The 13,433-nt window shown below is 45.0% G+C and overlaps 1 protein-coding gene across 5 annotated transcripts in view; it reads right to left on the bottom strand.

The window, feature by feature from the left end:
• Window positions 1-13,433, bottom strand: part of ATP7B (ATPase copper transporting beta) — a 90,889-nt gene that overhangs the window by 17,737 nt on the left and 59,719 nt on the right. For 4 of the 5 annotated variants that reach the window (XM_019752164.2, XM_019752162.2, XM_074329902.1 and 1 more), the window contains 6 exons: window positions 12,451-12,625; window positions 11,031-11,264; window positions 10,278-10,369; window positions 2,969-3,096; window positions 2,703-2,857; window positions 2,367-2,501 (listed from right to left, as the gene is read on the bottom strand). In XM_019752164.2, coding sequence (XP_019607723.2) covers window positions 2,367-2,501; window positions 2,703-2,857; window positions 2,969-3,096; window positions 10,278-10,369; window positions 11,031-11,264; window positions 12,451-12,625 — 919 coding nt within the window. The remainder of the gene's footprint in view (window positions 1-2,366; window positions 2,502-2,702; window positions 2,858-2,968; window positions 3,097-10,277; window positions 10,370-11,030; window positions 11,265-12,450; window positions 12,626-13,433) is intronic. The other variant, XM_074329903.1, reaches the window with a different exon arrangement.

Here is a 13,433-nt window from a genome sequence, read left to right as displayed (position 1 = left end):
ATCTATATAATATTAATATATATATACACAGAGGGTGCCAAAACAATGTATACACATTGTAAGAAAGGAAAAAAACCATTAAAATTGTAATACCCAATAAACACCGATAACAAAAGATGAATACAAGTCACATTTGACTTCTGCAATTACAAGAGGTGCTCAAAGTGGTTACCATCAGTGTCCAGACACTTCTGATTATGGCGAACTACTGCTTGAGCAATGTTGACCAAAGTGTCCACTTGTATATATATTTTGTATATATATTTTTTGGCACCCTCGGGGTGTGTGTGTGTGTGTGTGTGTGTATTTGTCGTGTGTATAGGCTTTTTATCAACAATAGTAGAAAGATGTTCATCAAAGTGTGAAAAACAGCTACTTCTAGGAATGGGATTGGGAGCCATCTTTACTTTCTTCTATTTTTCACTATTGTTTTCTTCATAAATCCAAAACAAACAAAATATGCCCTTTCAAGTTACCTGGTGGCACATAGTGGTATTATTATTTGCATTCTGACATCTTGAGTTATCTTGGTTTATTTTTCAAAATGGCTACTGTCTCTGGAGTACAATCAGGAGATACTATGTTTACTTAATTACAGTAAATGCATGTTTTCTAAGCGGGAATATAGACCATAATCTCTGTAGCTTCTGTCTACACGTTATTCTTTGATTTTTTTGAAAGGCAGGATTCTAAAAAAAAGATATATTATTAAAGGGTCATTTAATTTTCACAGAAACAGTTGGATTTAGGTAGTGGGGCATGTTGTTTAAGACATAATGCAATTCTTAGAGGTAAAGATGTGGTTGTTTTGTGTGTGATTTTTTAAAAAACAAACAAACAAGAAAAAAAAAAGACAGTAATTCTTATCAAAATGACACAGGCATTCAGATGGGCCTGGGTAGACTTCTAGAAGTTAACATGAACCCTGTCCCTACAATAACTTTTATATAGCACAGTGATAACAATATCTTAAAGGAACATGCAGTACCTCATTTGCCAGCATCCTCCCTGATATTGCAGATAAAAACAAAATAAGCCAAAGTAAGATGGAAAGGCAGGAAACAGCAGAAAGCCACAGATTCCAACTTGTTTAGGACTGAGTTTTCCCACAGCTACATGTTAATGAGCTGCTCCCCACGAAATCAGAAATTTTAGGCAGTCAGGTGCCATAATAGCTACTGGCAAATTCTAGGAATACAGTCACAAGTTACTCTTAAAAGCACTGAGATCTCCTTTGATGTCAGAAAGTGTATAACTTGGACGTTTTTCATTTTAAGATAGGAAATTTGAGGGAGAAAAATGACATCTTAATGGATGAAACATACCCGAAGAATATAGCATATGCCTTTAGTTATGGGTTGAAATTTTTTTAAGAGGAAAAAAATTATCCATTCCATATTTGCGGTTTCTTAGTCTATGACTCTAAGGTAAAATGCACACTCCACTGGGCTAAGTATGAGATATCTTAAAAAATAAAGGAAAACATTATTCTACTCACTGTATAGCTATCCTGTACTATTCTAAGTGGGCCATTAGCTTTTTATGTACATTTAGGTTTCTCAACCTCAGCACTACTAACATTTGGGGCCAGATAATTCGTTGTTGTGGGGTCTGTCCTGTGCATTGCAGATGTTTAGCAACATCCCTGGTCTCTACTCACTGGATGCCATAGCATCCCCTCCTCAGTCACGAAAACCAAAAATGTCTCCAGACATGGCCGAATGCCCCTGGGGCAGCAAAGTTACTCCCAGTTGCGAATCGCTGATGTTTATAGTTTTTATTTCTGAAGCACAAAAGTTCTGTGTGTTGTTTTCCATCTTTAAAAAAGTTTGATAAACCTACATTTCTTAAGACAATGTACTTCATCCACTTTTTAAACTCAAAAATGTATATTCCTTTGCCTCATATATAATGATTAATAAATATTTACTAAAAAGCTATTAACATTGCTTGGGAAGTTGCAAGGTTAAAGACAGTATTTATTGACGTAAAGGACAAAAATTCATTTTTCTTAAAATTTGTTAATATTACCATGCCATCAAAATCAGAAGTGAACTATCCTCTATGGTATGTGACTCATAACCCCCCAAATGGACAATACTGCATCATATAAATGCTTTAAGCAGTTTCACTGAGAGCCAATGGGTTTTTGTGAAATTATCTAACTAGAAAGCAAAAGTCATCTTTAATAAAAAACCTGCAGAAGTAGAGTAACTGATTGTACTACCCTGGCTAAGATGTTGCTGCCAATAAGTGAAGCAATCAAATAAAATGTAATGAGTAATTAAAGCCCAATGAATCTAAAACATGAAAGGAGTAACGGTAATAGATTATTTGAAACACAACAACCACAGCATTCAACTTACAGGAAAGTATTTCTGAACAACACCAAAATCGATAAAACCGATTATAATCCATACCACCAACGTCAAAGTTGAAATGATGATGATAAATGGGACAAAATATCCACTAAACCGGTCAGCCAGTTGCTGAATGGGTGCCTATAAAAATAAAACACAAAGACCATGGGAAATTACAATCTGCAAAGAAGTCAAACACCACAAGCATGGATGAGGCCCAGGACTCTCAGCTTCCTCATTCACTCCCAAATCAGTAAACTCTGCCTGATTCTATGGAACTCTTGGAATGAGTTCTAAAACGAGGAACCTAAAGTGATAGCATTTTTAAAATTTCTTCATTACCTTTGACATCTGAGCCTCTTCCACCAGTTTCACGATCTGAGCCAAAGTGGTGTCGTTGCCCACATGGGTGGCATTAATGAGCACAGAGCCATGTGCATTTATAGACCCGGCAATCACTGTGCTTCCAGGTTTCTTGGTGACAGGCATGGCTTCTCCTAGAGGTGAAGAGAGACAGACCGTCACACGCTAAGCCCCATTCAGCATTCATGGGACCTAGCAACTGAGCTGATCCCCACCCGAAGGGAACGTGAAACAAGTCACCTAACCTGTGATGAGGGACTCGTCGGCCATGGAACTGCCTTCCAGGACTTTCCCATCCACTGGGAACTTTCCCCCGGGAACGACCTTGATGACATCACCCCGCTGCACCAGCTCCATGGGTACTTGCTCTTCTCTGCAACAAATGCCACTCAGATTACACACATGGCCACTCACTGGAGCTCATCCTCTGGCTCTGTCACCCAGGCCGGCTTCTAGACACACTGTCGGAGTGGTTACACTATATTTGCTTTACATTGAGCAGTAGTACTCACTGTATGTGTCATTTAGAGATTGGGTCAATATTTATTGTGCAGCTAGTAAGTGCCAGGCACCGTATTAGGCACTGGGACTATAGCGTGACCAGGACAGCAAAGTCTCTACCCTCATGAAGACAAATTCTATGGAGGAAACAGACAACAAACAAGATAGTTCCAGTTATTAAATAAGTGCTGCGATGAGAATGTGACTGGGGGGGTTTCTTTACGTGGGCTGGGGAGGAGGAGAAAAATGAGAAGTCCTCTCGCTTGGACGATGACATTTGAGCTGAGAGCTGGATGACAAGAGGGGCCAAATTATGGGGAAAGACCATTCAAGGGAGAAAAAGCAGCTAATGCAAAGGCTCTAAGGCAGGCAGGAAGGGTGCCTTGGAGAAACGGGAAATCCGCAGCATGACTGGAGGGAAACGAGTGCAGCACACAGAGTCCAGATCACAGTCGGTCTCACAGAGCAGTGTGTGCTTCGAAAGGAAGGTTTTCAGTAGGAAAGTGACACCATCTGGTTCACATGTTCAAGCCATCTCTCTGGCTGCTGCATGAGAATGGGCTGTGGGGTAATAACACGAGTGGAGGGAAGATTTAGGCCGCTGCAGCACCCCAAGCAAAAGGCATCAGCAACGTGGCTAGAGATGGAGTGAAGACAAAGCCAAGATGTTCTTAAGGCCGCAGCGGCACTGAATGCACAAGGAAAGATCAAAGATGAGGTCTAAATTTTCAGTACGAGCCACTGGGTAGATGAGAAATCATTCATGAGATGGAGACAACTAAGAAGCAGCTGAGGGAAGGAGAGGGCAGAGGAGGTGAAATGAAGATCTTCGCTTTAACCTGCCGAGTCTGAGAGGCCCATTCGACTTCCATCTAGAAATGTTAGGTACGAAGTTAAAAATATGACTGGAGCTGGGAGAAGAGGTCAGAGCTCGATGTACATACGTGGGAACAGACAAAATAGAGACGCATTTAAAGCCATGAAATGGTTTTATTTGTTGTAAGCTCATTTGTTTTATGAAGAGTAACCGGAAAAGAGACAGAGCCCTAGAACTAAGCCCTGGGACATGCCAGTATTTGGAGGTTGAGCAGGAGCAGAAGGGCCCACAAGGGAGATGCAAACAGCCAGCCAGGGATGCGGAGGAAACGCAGAGGGAGGATCCAAGGGAGCGAGCAGCCAGCCCATCCTACCAAGTACTGCAGACATAGTTACACAGATGCAAACGTGTAAAATTCATCACACTCTCCACTTAGAATTAATTTGTGTATTTCAGTGAATATAAGTTATATCTTAATAAAAAAGAAAGAAAGAATTTTAAAGGGTAAACATGCTGGTGAGAGGTAGAAATGAAGATTAAAAAGACGCAAAGGTTGGGTTTGGGTAAATGGAGATTACTCGGTATCTTTGGCAAAGGCAATTGCAAAAACTGGTGACGGCAGAAGCTCAACTGGAATGGGCCGAAGAGAGAATGTGAATCGGGGAAACAAAGACAACAGCTAAAGACAACTTTTAAAAGAAGTTCTGCTGTGAAAGGGAAGAGAGAAACAGCAGCAGAAGAGGGAGTGGATTAGGATAGGAAAGTGTGACTTGTACATGCTGGTGGGGATGGTCCTACAGAGAGACAGAGACAGAGACAGAGATAGAGATAGTTAGATAGTGGAGGATGGAGACGGAAGAGTAGGAACAGAGTGAGAAAATGCGAAGGAGGCCATCTGGTGAACCATGGGCCAAGTACACTTACTTGTATAGAGAACACTGGCTCATGAACAAATGGTGACAAAGTCAGAAAAGCAGGCATGTACAATAATACGCAGAACTCTGAGGTCATTTTATACTTTCCTTTCATTCTACAAAGGCTACATTTAAACTACCAGAGAGGAATGCACAGGATGCCACCTTATTGGTGTGAGAAAGAAAAAACAGACATTTACTGAATGCAGGGACTGTGCTAGATTTTTGTTATGTCTGATCGAATCTTTCCAAAATCCTAGGAGCACAGTAAGTGATATTTGCCTATTTGGCAAAAACCTGAATATTTCTTAGAAAGGCACAAAATTGAACACGCATGCCCATTTCTTTAAATGTTGTTATGTATGAAGGCATGAAACTTAGGAATCAGCTTGCGCAGACGGATGTTTCGTACGTTTACATCAGTGCTTTCTTTTTAAAAACCGATTAGGAACGTCCTCAGCCTAGTGACAGACTCAACGCCCGTCTGAATCTGCAGGTCCAGCTCCCCCCACCACGGCGCCCCCTTCCTGCAAGGGTGTGAGGGCACACTGCTCCCGCAGTGCAGACGTGCAGGCTGCAGGGCAGACGACATGCCTGAGACGGACAAAGTGCATGTGTGCCACTGTGTTCACCAGGGGCTAGGGACACAGCAGTGAACAAGGCAGACATGGCCCTGACCGTGGGTGCTCAGAGCCCTCGTCACAGAGCAGCAGTGCAATCTGGATCGAATCCTGCTTCAAAGCCACAATGTCCTCCTTTCTACAAGGCCGGTTTTGTTCCCAGGATTAACTGAGATGACATGTGTCCCAAGTGGTTAGCACAGTGCCTGACATCCAGGAAGTGACCCGTGAATGTTGGCGACTTTCATTACCACCTAATGGATGTTTTCACTATCTACTGCCCTCTGTGCAACAGGCGCTGTGCTAGGCTGGGATTATCAACAGGGAAAATCACACCTTCATCTTGTGAGGTTTACAGCCTAGAAGCTAAAAGGAGACTCGTATATGTACCTAAGTTTAATCATGACCATAATGAAATAAAGGGAGTACTGAAAAGGAGAGACCTTTTAAGGGACAGTGGGCATCAGACTGAAGCCCTGAGCCCTGGGAACAGATGTGTAACAAGGAGAAGGTGAACAAGGAGAAGGGGAGGATCTCTGCAACGCGACAATACTCTGCTTCTTTTTAAAGTCTTCCAGTGATGGAGACACCCAGGCTCCAACAGCGCCCTCCTAAGGCCTGTCTGCATGACCTGGAAAGGACCATCCCACAGAGGTCTCAACGTGGCAAGAGAAGCCTGTGTCAGGAGAAGGAACGCCTGCTTGCTTCAGAAAAGGGGGCTGTGGGGGCTAATGGGCAGACTCTCCCCTCCCCCATAACCTAACCACGAAGCTTTAAACTGTTCGCTTAGATGGTGATACTTGGCACATATGTCCTCTTGGGCACCTTTCTATTAGTAATGCTAATCTCTGCTTAATCTAACTTTGAATTTCCCCTTTGATCTGACCCTACACAGCTTAATTTAAAGTGAAGAGCCCTTTTGGGGGGCAAGGTAGCTCCCTCTGGTGAATTACCTGTAGTATTTCTTCCTCGGAAACGAATGCCCCCAAAATCCCGAGGTGTAGGAATACGCTTAAGACAAGTTCTTTCCCCTAGCATTTCTTCAGCTTTAAGAGCTTCTGCCAGCAGTCTGTTTACCTCACCTGTCTTTACCTCATCTCTCACAAGTTAAAAAAAGACAAAGAAAACACTTAGAATGGCCCCTGGACTAGATAAATTCTTAACTTGCTTTCCCAATTATAAGAAACAAAAAACGTCAATGTGGGAGACTGGGGTCTAGGCTGTGCAGGCCTTTTAATGTCCAGCATACACACCTGCACAATTTATTTCTTTAACAGTTGACAGTCGTTTCATTCCTTCAACTAGTCAGCGTCTGAGCACCTGTCACGTGACTGCAGTCACCCAGTGCTCCGAGAGCTCTGAGGTGACCAAGCCAGGCCTGGGGGACAGGAAAGCCTCCTGGGGACATGACACCTCCACCAAGACCTGACAGACAAGGAGCCAGGCGAAGGGAAAGGAAGAGAGTTGTCTGGGGGCAGGGATGGTGTGTATAGAGGCCTGGAGGCAGGAGAGCCTCTTCCTGGGAACGGCCAGTGGGGGCGGCTGGAATGACGGAGGAGCAGCTGGACAAGAGACTGAGCCCGAGAGGCACATGGGGCACATGACAAGTCTCACATGTGTATTAAGGAACGTGCATAAGGACAACAGCAAATCACCGGGAGGTTTTCAACTACAGACGAATACAATCAGATCTGTGGGAAGATATGTGGCAGGAGACCAGGCTGGAGGCAGGAGGGCAAGGAGGAGACTGTCACAGTGCTTCAGACAAGAGAGCTGTGGCCTGAACAAGTGTGGGAGCAGCGGGAGGGGCAGTGTGTGAGGCCACCAGCGGCTGTGGAGCTAGAAGCAAGAGGACAGAGACAGGATGTGCGGATGAGGGAGGGGAAGGAGTCACAGAGGATGCCCAGGCCTCTGCCTCAGAAGCTGACATGGGACGGTGCCGTTCACGGACACCGTAAGGCAGAGAAAGGGGAAGAATCCGTGAGGGGAGCACAGAGGAAAGCTGATGGGCAGGACAAACAGTTGACGTTGAGTCCTTATGCTCACCCAAGAGCCAGATTCCAAAAGGCAGCTGAATGCTGAGATCTGAGGGAGGTTTGAGAATGAAGATATGCGGCGATGAGGTGTCCCAGCGACAGTCTATAACACACCAAGACAGCAGACAAGAGCGCCAACATGGAAACCCCAAGAATCATCGATATTTAAGGAATGAGGAGAGCAAAGCAAGTCCATGAAGGAGACAGCAAGCAGCAGCTAGGGAAGAAATTATCACGTGCCAGATTGAGCACCCATGCAGACGCTCCCATCACCCGAGACTTGGGATGGAGAGAAAGGACACATATCCCCAGCAGAGGGACCAAGGAATAGGCCCATCGCTGAAAGGAGCCAGGAGAGGTGAGAAACTCCAGTGTCCTTTAGAAGGCGCCACACACCTGTCCATGCCAGCAGAGGCCCAGACGCAGGAGGGCGCTGCAGGAGGCGAGGCTGACTGGGGGCCCTGGCACCAGCACGCCTCATGTTACAGAGAGTTGAGCTCCTCAGGAGGGGCCGAGGGAGTGGCCTTGGCCCCGGGAGAGCAAGGGGTGACGCTGGGCCCATCTCCTCCCAGCAGCCCGGAGCACCCTGTCAGGAAGGTGCAGTAGGAACAATAGGAACAACCTCCCATTTGACAGATAGGAACTGTACCAAACAGATGTTAACTGATGTGCTCCAAGCACACAGCCCATCTGAGGAAAGCCAGATGGTCTTCTAGCTTAAAAAATGGTACCGCCACATCACGATGGTAGTACTCAGGCGCACAGTGTGTCCACAGCCAAAAATTAATCACTATCTTTGGAAAAGAACTGAGTTATGTGAGGTTAGCCCCACAGTCCTTTGGCATTTCAACTAGCTTTCGCCTTTTGGCAAAGATGCACCTCTTTGGTATTCAAATCCATGGAGCAGTCCATACAATTATAGGCCACGCTACCAAAAGCACTTCCAAATGAAAGGCGGACAGCAAGTGCAGATGCCCACAGCTTTATTTCCATTCTGAACGTTTTCACTTCTCGGAAACTCGCATGTCATTAATTTATAAGAAAAAAGCAGCCAAGGTGCATTACTAGTGTAGAAGCAGCCAACTGCACGTAGAAGCCCACAAGTGACAACGCCTTTGTCACACAAGGTCTTCCTATCTGGGAGACAGTTTAGCAGGTGGCTGGGACGGTGGCTCTGTGTCTGCAGGGCTCCAATTCCAGCTCTGCCACTCACCTGCTGTGGACTTTGGGCAAGTTACTTCACCTCACCAAGCTTAAGGTTCTTCCTAACGAAAGGGGTAGCTATCAGGGTTAAATCAGACAATTTATGCACACGCTGAGTTGTGTACCTGGTACACAGAAAGTTCTCAAATCTCAGCTATCACCACCATAATTCTGAGTATTATTTAAAAGCCAGCATCCAGCCAAAAGCCAGTGCTGTAGTCAGTCTGCGCCTCATTCATTTTTATTCATTCATGTCTCCCTCACTGGTTCATATTCTTGACACAGGCTCACTGAGTGCCCCACTGGGAAGCAAGCGACCTGTGTCCGCCTCAGAGGGCTGTCTCTCAGAGGACACAGCTGGTGAACTAGCACTGGCAATAGTGTGATGAATGGGCAAGTGCACAGTGGGAGGGGCTTAAATAGGTGCGTTTTGGGTATGTCATACTTGATGGCAAGAATCTGCAAAGGCAGAAACATTGAAGATCAACGAGAACTCGACTGAGGAAGGCTCCCGAACAGAGGCCCAGAGGGAGAGACGCCTCTTCCATGGGCGTGTGCGGGCGGGATTTCAGCAGTGATTTCAGAAGTGAGATCACAGCTTAAAGGGGATCACAGTGGTGGGGCTGGAGAGATTTCAGGAATGTGAAGGCCTACAAATAACCATTGCCTACAATATGAAAATGAGGCGGACCAGGGAAATATTTGCACAGAAGCCTCATTTGTAAAAATATCCACATTATTATATATGCTCTAAGAGTCAGCATACGTAAGGGTAAAGAATGTGTACTGTGGAACCAACGGCCTGGGCTATATCCCAGCTCCACTTAATACCTGTGTGACGCAGGCCAGTTGCTTAGCCTCTCTGAAGTTCAGTTTCCTCATCTTTAACATAAGGGAACTGACAGTCCCTTCCTCATAAAGTTTCTTTTTTCTTTTCATTTTTTGGTTAGATTAAATACAGAGGTTAGAAGAGTGTCTGGAAAACCGTAAATGCTATATAAGTTCCAGTAATAATGAAAATAAACATTATTATTTTTAATATCTGCCAACCTTACGAAGAAGAAAAACACTACTTCCATTTTCATTCTTTGGCAAGTTGAAACCCTTATCCCTCAGCCTGTCTGAATCCTCCAGGTCTTGAGAGAAAGGCCCAGCTCATAGTCCACGTTCCCCGTGAAGCTTTCCTTGACCACCACAAGGCTTCCTCTTCTAAATTCCAGGGACGGGAATCATCTGTGCCTTTCCTCTATCATTCAGCACACGTAACACCACTGTGAACTCTGGCTTATCTTTGGGTATTTAATTGTCTGGTTTACTTAACTGGATTGAAGAAGGGATCTTACTGTACAGTCTTTGCCACCCCTCACAAGATCTAGTATAATGTCACATACCTGGTGGGTGTTTGATGGGTCTTACACAGAATGACATAAGTTAATCAAAAACTTTGGATGATGATAACCCACCTGATGATAAAGTTGTCCTCGCCAAGGGTCACAACGGTGGCTTCTGTGGCTTGGAGAGACATGAGTTTGGCAAGGGCTTCTGAGGTTTTGCTCTAAGAAATAACCAGAATGTAAAATGAGAGCTGACGCCTGCAAGAAAAGGCTGCCCCCTTAACACAGCCACAGCGCGCCCCAAGGGCTCTCCCCGGACAGTGTGACTCCTGCCCATCCACACGCAGCCATGTCATCGCCACACTGGATGTACAATGCCACTTAGTTCAATGAATTACATTTCAGACTGAAAAAAACAATACCAATCTACCCACTGACAGTTTTCTTTTAGGTTCAATCGAATTTCTTTCAGGGCTGGAGCCCCACGCTTTTTATAGGATACATTAAAATGCTGGGTACAATGCAGTGTGTTAAAAAAAATGGCATGACCCACAGGTGGAAATGTGGATTTCTAGACTAATAAGCTATATCCTCAGTTATGTCCTAAGAGGCGGTGTGACCTCTGACCTGAAATCCGGGGTACTTTCCATGACACGATACACCTGAACAAAGGTTTTAATAATTAGCCAGATTAGCTGGGATTTCGGAAATAGCGACAAATTTGGAGATTAGTGATCAAAGCACCTAATTATATGTACGGTTCACATTTCTTTAAGTCTTTCTCTAGGTTGTGTATAATTAGTAATTCTAAACATGGTGTTCAGATGGGTTAAGATTTGTATTACTGAAGGAACAGTTCTTTTAACGTGAAACGGCAGTTACCTTTGCCACGTGTTCCAGCCACCGCCCAAGGGCAATGAACACAAAGAGCATGGGAGGTGTATCGAAGAATGTCACAGGGCTCTTCTCAGCCTTCTCAGCAATGGCCACCACCAGGATGATGAGAGAGTAGACATAGGCGATACTCGTGGCCAGCACAATGAGCACGTCCATGTTGGCTGCCCCGTGGCTGAGAGATTTGTAGGCCTGTACATAGAAGTACCACCCACCGAGGAACTAAAAGACAGATGAAGGAGAGTGATGGCCATGATGAGCAGGGCTCTCATTTTACATTCTGGTGTTCAAGGAGCAAACGGGGTGGCAGATATTCTAGGCTCACCCACAATTTCGACATGAGTTTTTCCTCTGTAATCAATGTTTTTTAAAACCATTTCCTGATTCAGAGGACTAATGGCCACAGGAATAAATAATCAAGGGCAGGGGAGAACTTTAAAACTCAGAGCATACAACCTAAGTGTCCATCAACAGGGGAATGGTGAAATAAATCACATGTCCTTATTACTGTGACTAACACTGTGCAGTCCCTTCAGAGAATGTGCTACATCTAGAAACCACTGGAGTGAAAGATGCCTGTGTTACATGAGTAAGTGAAAAAGCCAGTCATAAATCAATACGTCTAGTATGTGTCTGACTTATGTGAACATGTACACACACACGTACATGGTATTTTCTCTACGTAGATGAAAGACACACACCCAACTAGTAATAATAATACTAAGGTGAGGCTGGGAAATGGCAACGGTCTGAAGGCAGGATGTCCTTAGTGAAAGAATATCTTCCTCTTTCCAAAGACTTCAGTATGGCTTGAATTGTTTACAATTAATGTACATCACGTTTGGAATTAAAAAGAAAATACAGGAAAACACAAATTCAGCTTATGAAGACTTGCCCCCAGACAGTCCTAAACTAAGCATTTCAATATTAAGTCAAGAGTTTTATTTTTCTATCCCAAAATAAATGGAGACCACACTTCCCACTAGAAATGCAGCTAATTCCTTAATGTCGCCCCAGACTACAAGCTCCATGAGGCTTGCCTCTCTTAACTTACAATTTCCTCAGGAGCACATTTCTGCCATTCACGGTAAGACATTCAAGAGAAGCATAAGCTCCAGGGTGATCGAGCTGCTGCTTCTAACAACAAATGTAAATTAAGCTAAACAATAAGCTAAGTGGAGACAAACTGGTTCACCAATCTTTGTAGCAAGGTGGTTGCTGTGCAATCAAGTGTGAAACTGACAGTGAAACCAGGTCCTTTGATGTGCCCTGGGCTAGAGGACACCCCGCTGCTGGTAATAAGATGGAAAAAAGCAGCACCTGGCTGGGCTGGGTCAGGAAAGCTGCAGTAAAGCACTGGCCACATACAGGCATGGAGTGCAGAGGTTTTCCCCTTTCGGATACGTACCTGGACAAAGGTACACAAGATAAAGAAGATGAGATTTAGAATGGACAGTCCCGGAATGATGTTGTGATCCAGGACCATGGACTCGTGGGGTTCACTGCTGGGTATCAACATATAGATCATTAAACCCATAACCGGGATGCCAAACACCAGGCTGCAAAGGAAAGACTTCTTCCACCTGGAAAGCAACAAGCAACACACAGATTAGGTTCTTCCTGCCACTCGGACTATGGGCCGGTACCCTCCTGAGGACTTAGCTTTCAGACTTTGTCACATGTCTGGGACAGACCACCAAGGGCAAAAATGAAAGGGAGGCCCTCTCCTTGACACTGGCCATCGGAGGGAGCATGCAAGAGTCTAAACTTCGCTGCAAGGATATTCCTGAGATGTTTAGAACTCGCCTGTACCTGTCTGTGGCTGATGTGTTACCTCCGAACTGTAGGTGAGGCGGCCGGGCCCAGAAGCTGAGAATCCAGCCCCAGAGAAGTTTAACATCTCTGTCCATGCCTGCCTACTGCTTTTTCCAAAATGCAATCTTACACAGGTTCCTAAGAAAAAAATAGCTATACTATTGTAGTAGTATAAACTTACTTATGCATTTCCTTTCTAAACTATTACTTAAAATAGAGTCAGTGAGACTTGTGAGTCTGTCTTGAACACCACAGTACGGGATGGGGGTGGGGGGACCATGGGTGACAGCGGTGGTCTTGTTAAACATTAGCTTGAGCAGCCATGAAATTCTAACCAAGTGGTGTGGACGCTCTAAGGCACCTTAACCCCCGTCGGAAAACTACTAGCCTGTGAGATTAAAGTCTTATACCCTCAGGCTGTGGCCCGAGGCCCCAAAAATCCAGCCCCTCACTAGCATTCCAGACGCCTGTCCTGCCAGCCCCTCCAGTGCTGCAGGCATGTCCCCCAGAGCAATCCACAGAAGAGTCCCGAAGGCTGTGCCTCTGTGCCCCTAGAAGACCCCCACTTCCACACCC

Source organism: Rhinolophus sinicus, linkage group LG04 (genome assembly GCF_036562045.2).
Source record: "Rhinolophus sinicus isolate RSC01 linkage group LG04, ASM3656204v1, whole genome shotgun sequence".
Classification (NCBI taxonomy): Eukaryota; Metazoa; Chordata; class Mammalia; order Chiroptera; family Rhinolophidae; genus Rhinolophus; species Rhinolophus sinicus.
Note: the sequence above shows the minus strand (reverse complement) of the source record. Positions and strands in the feature narration are given on the sequence as shown.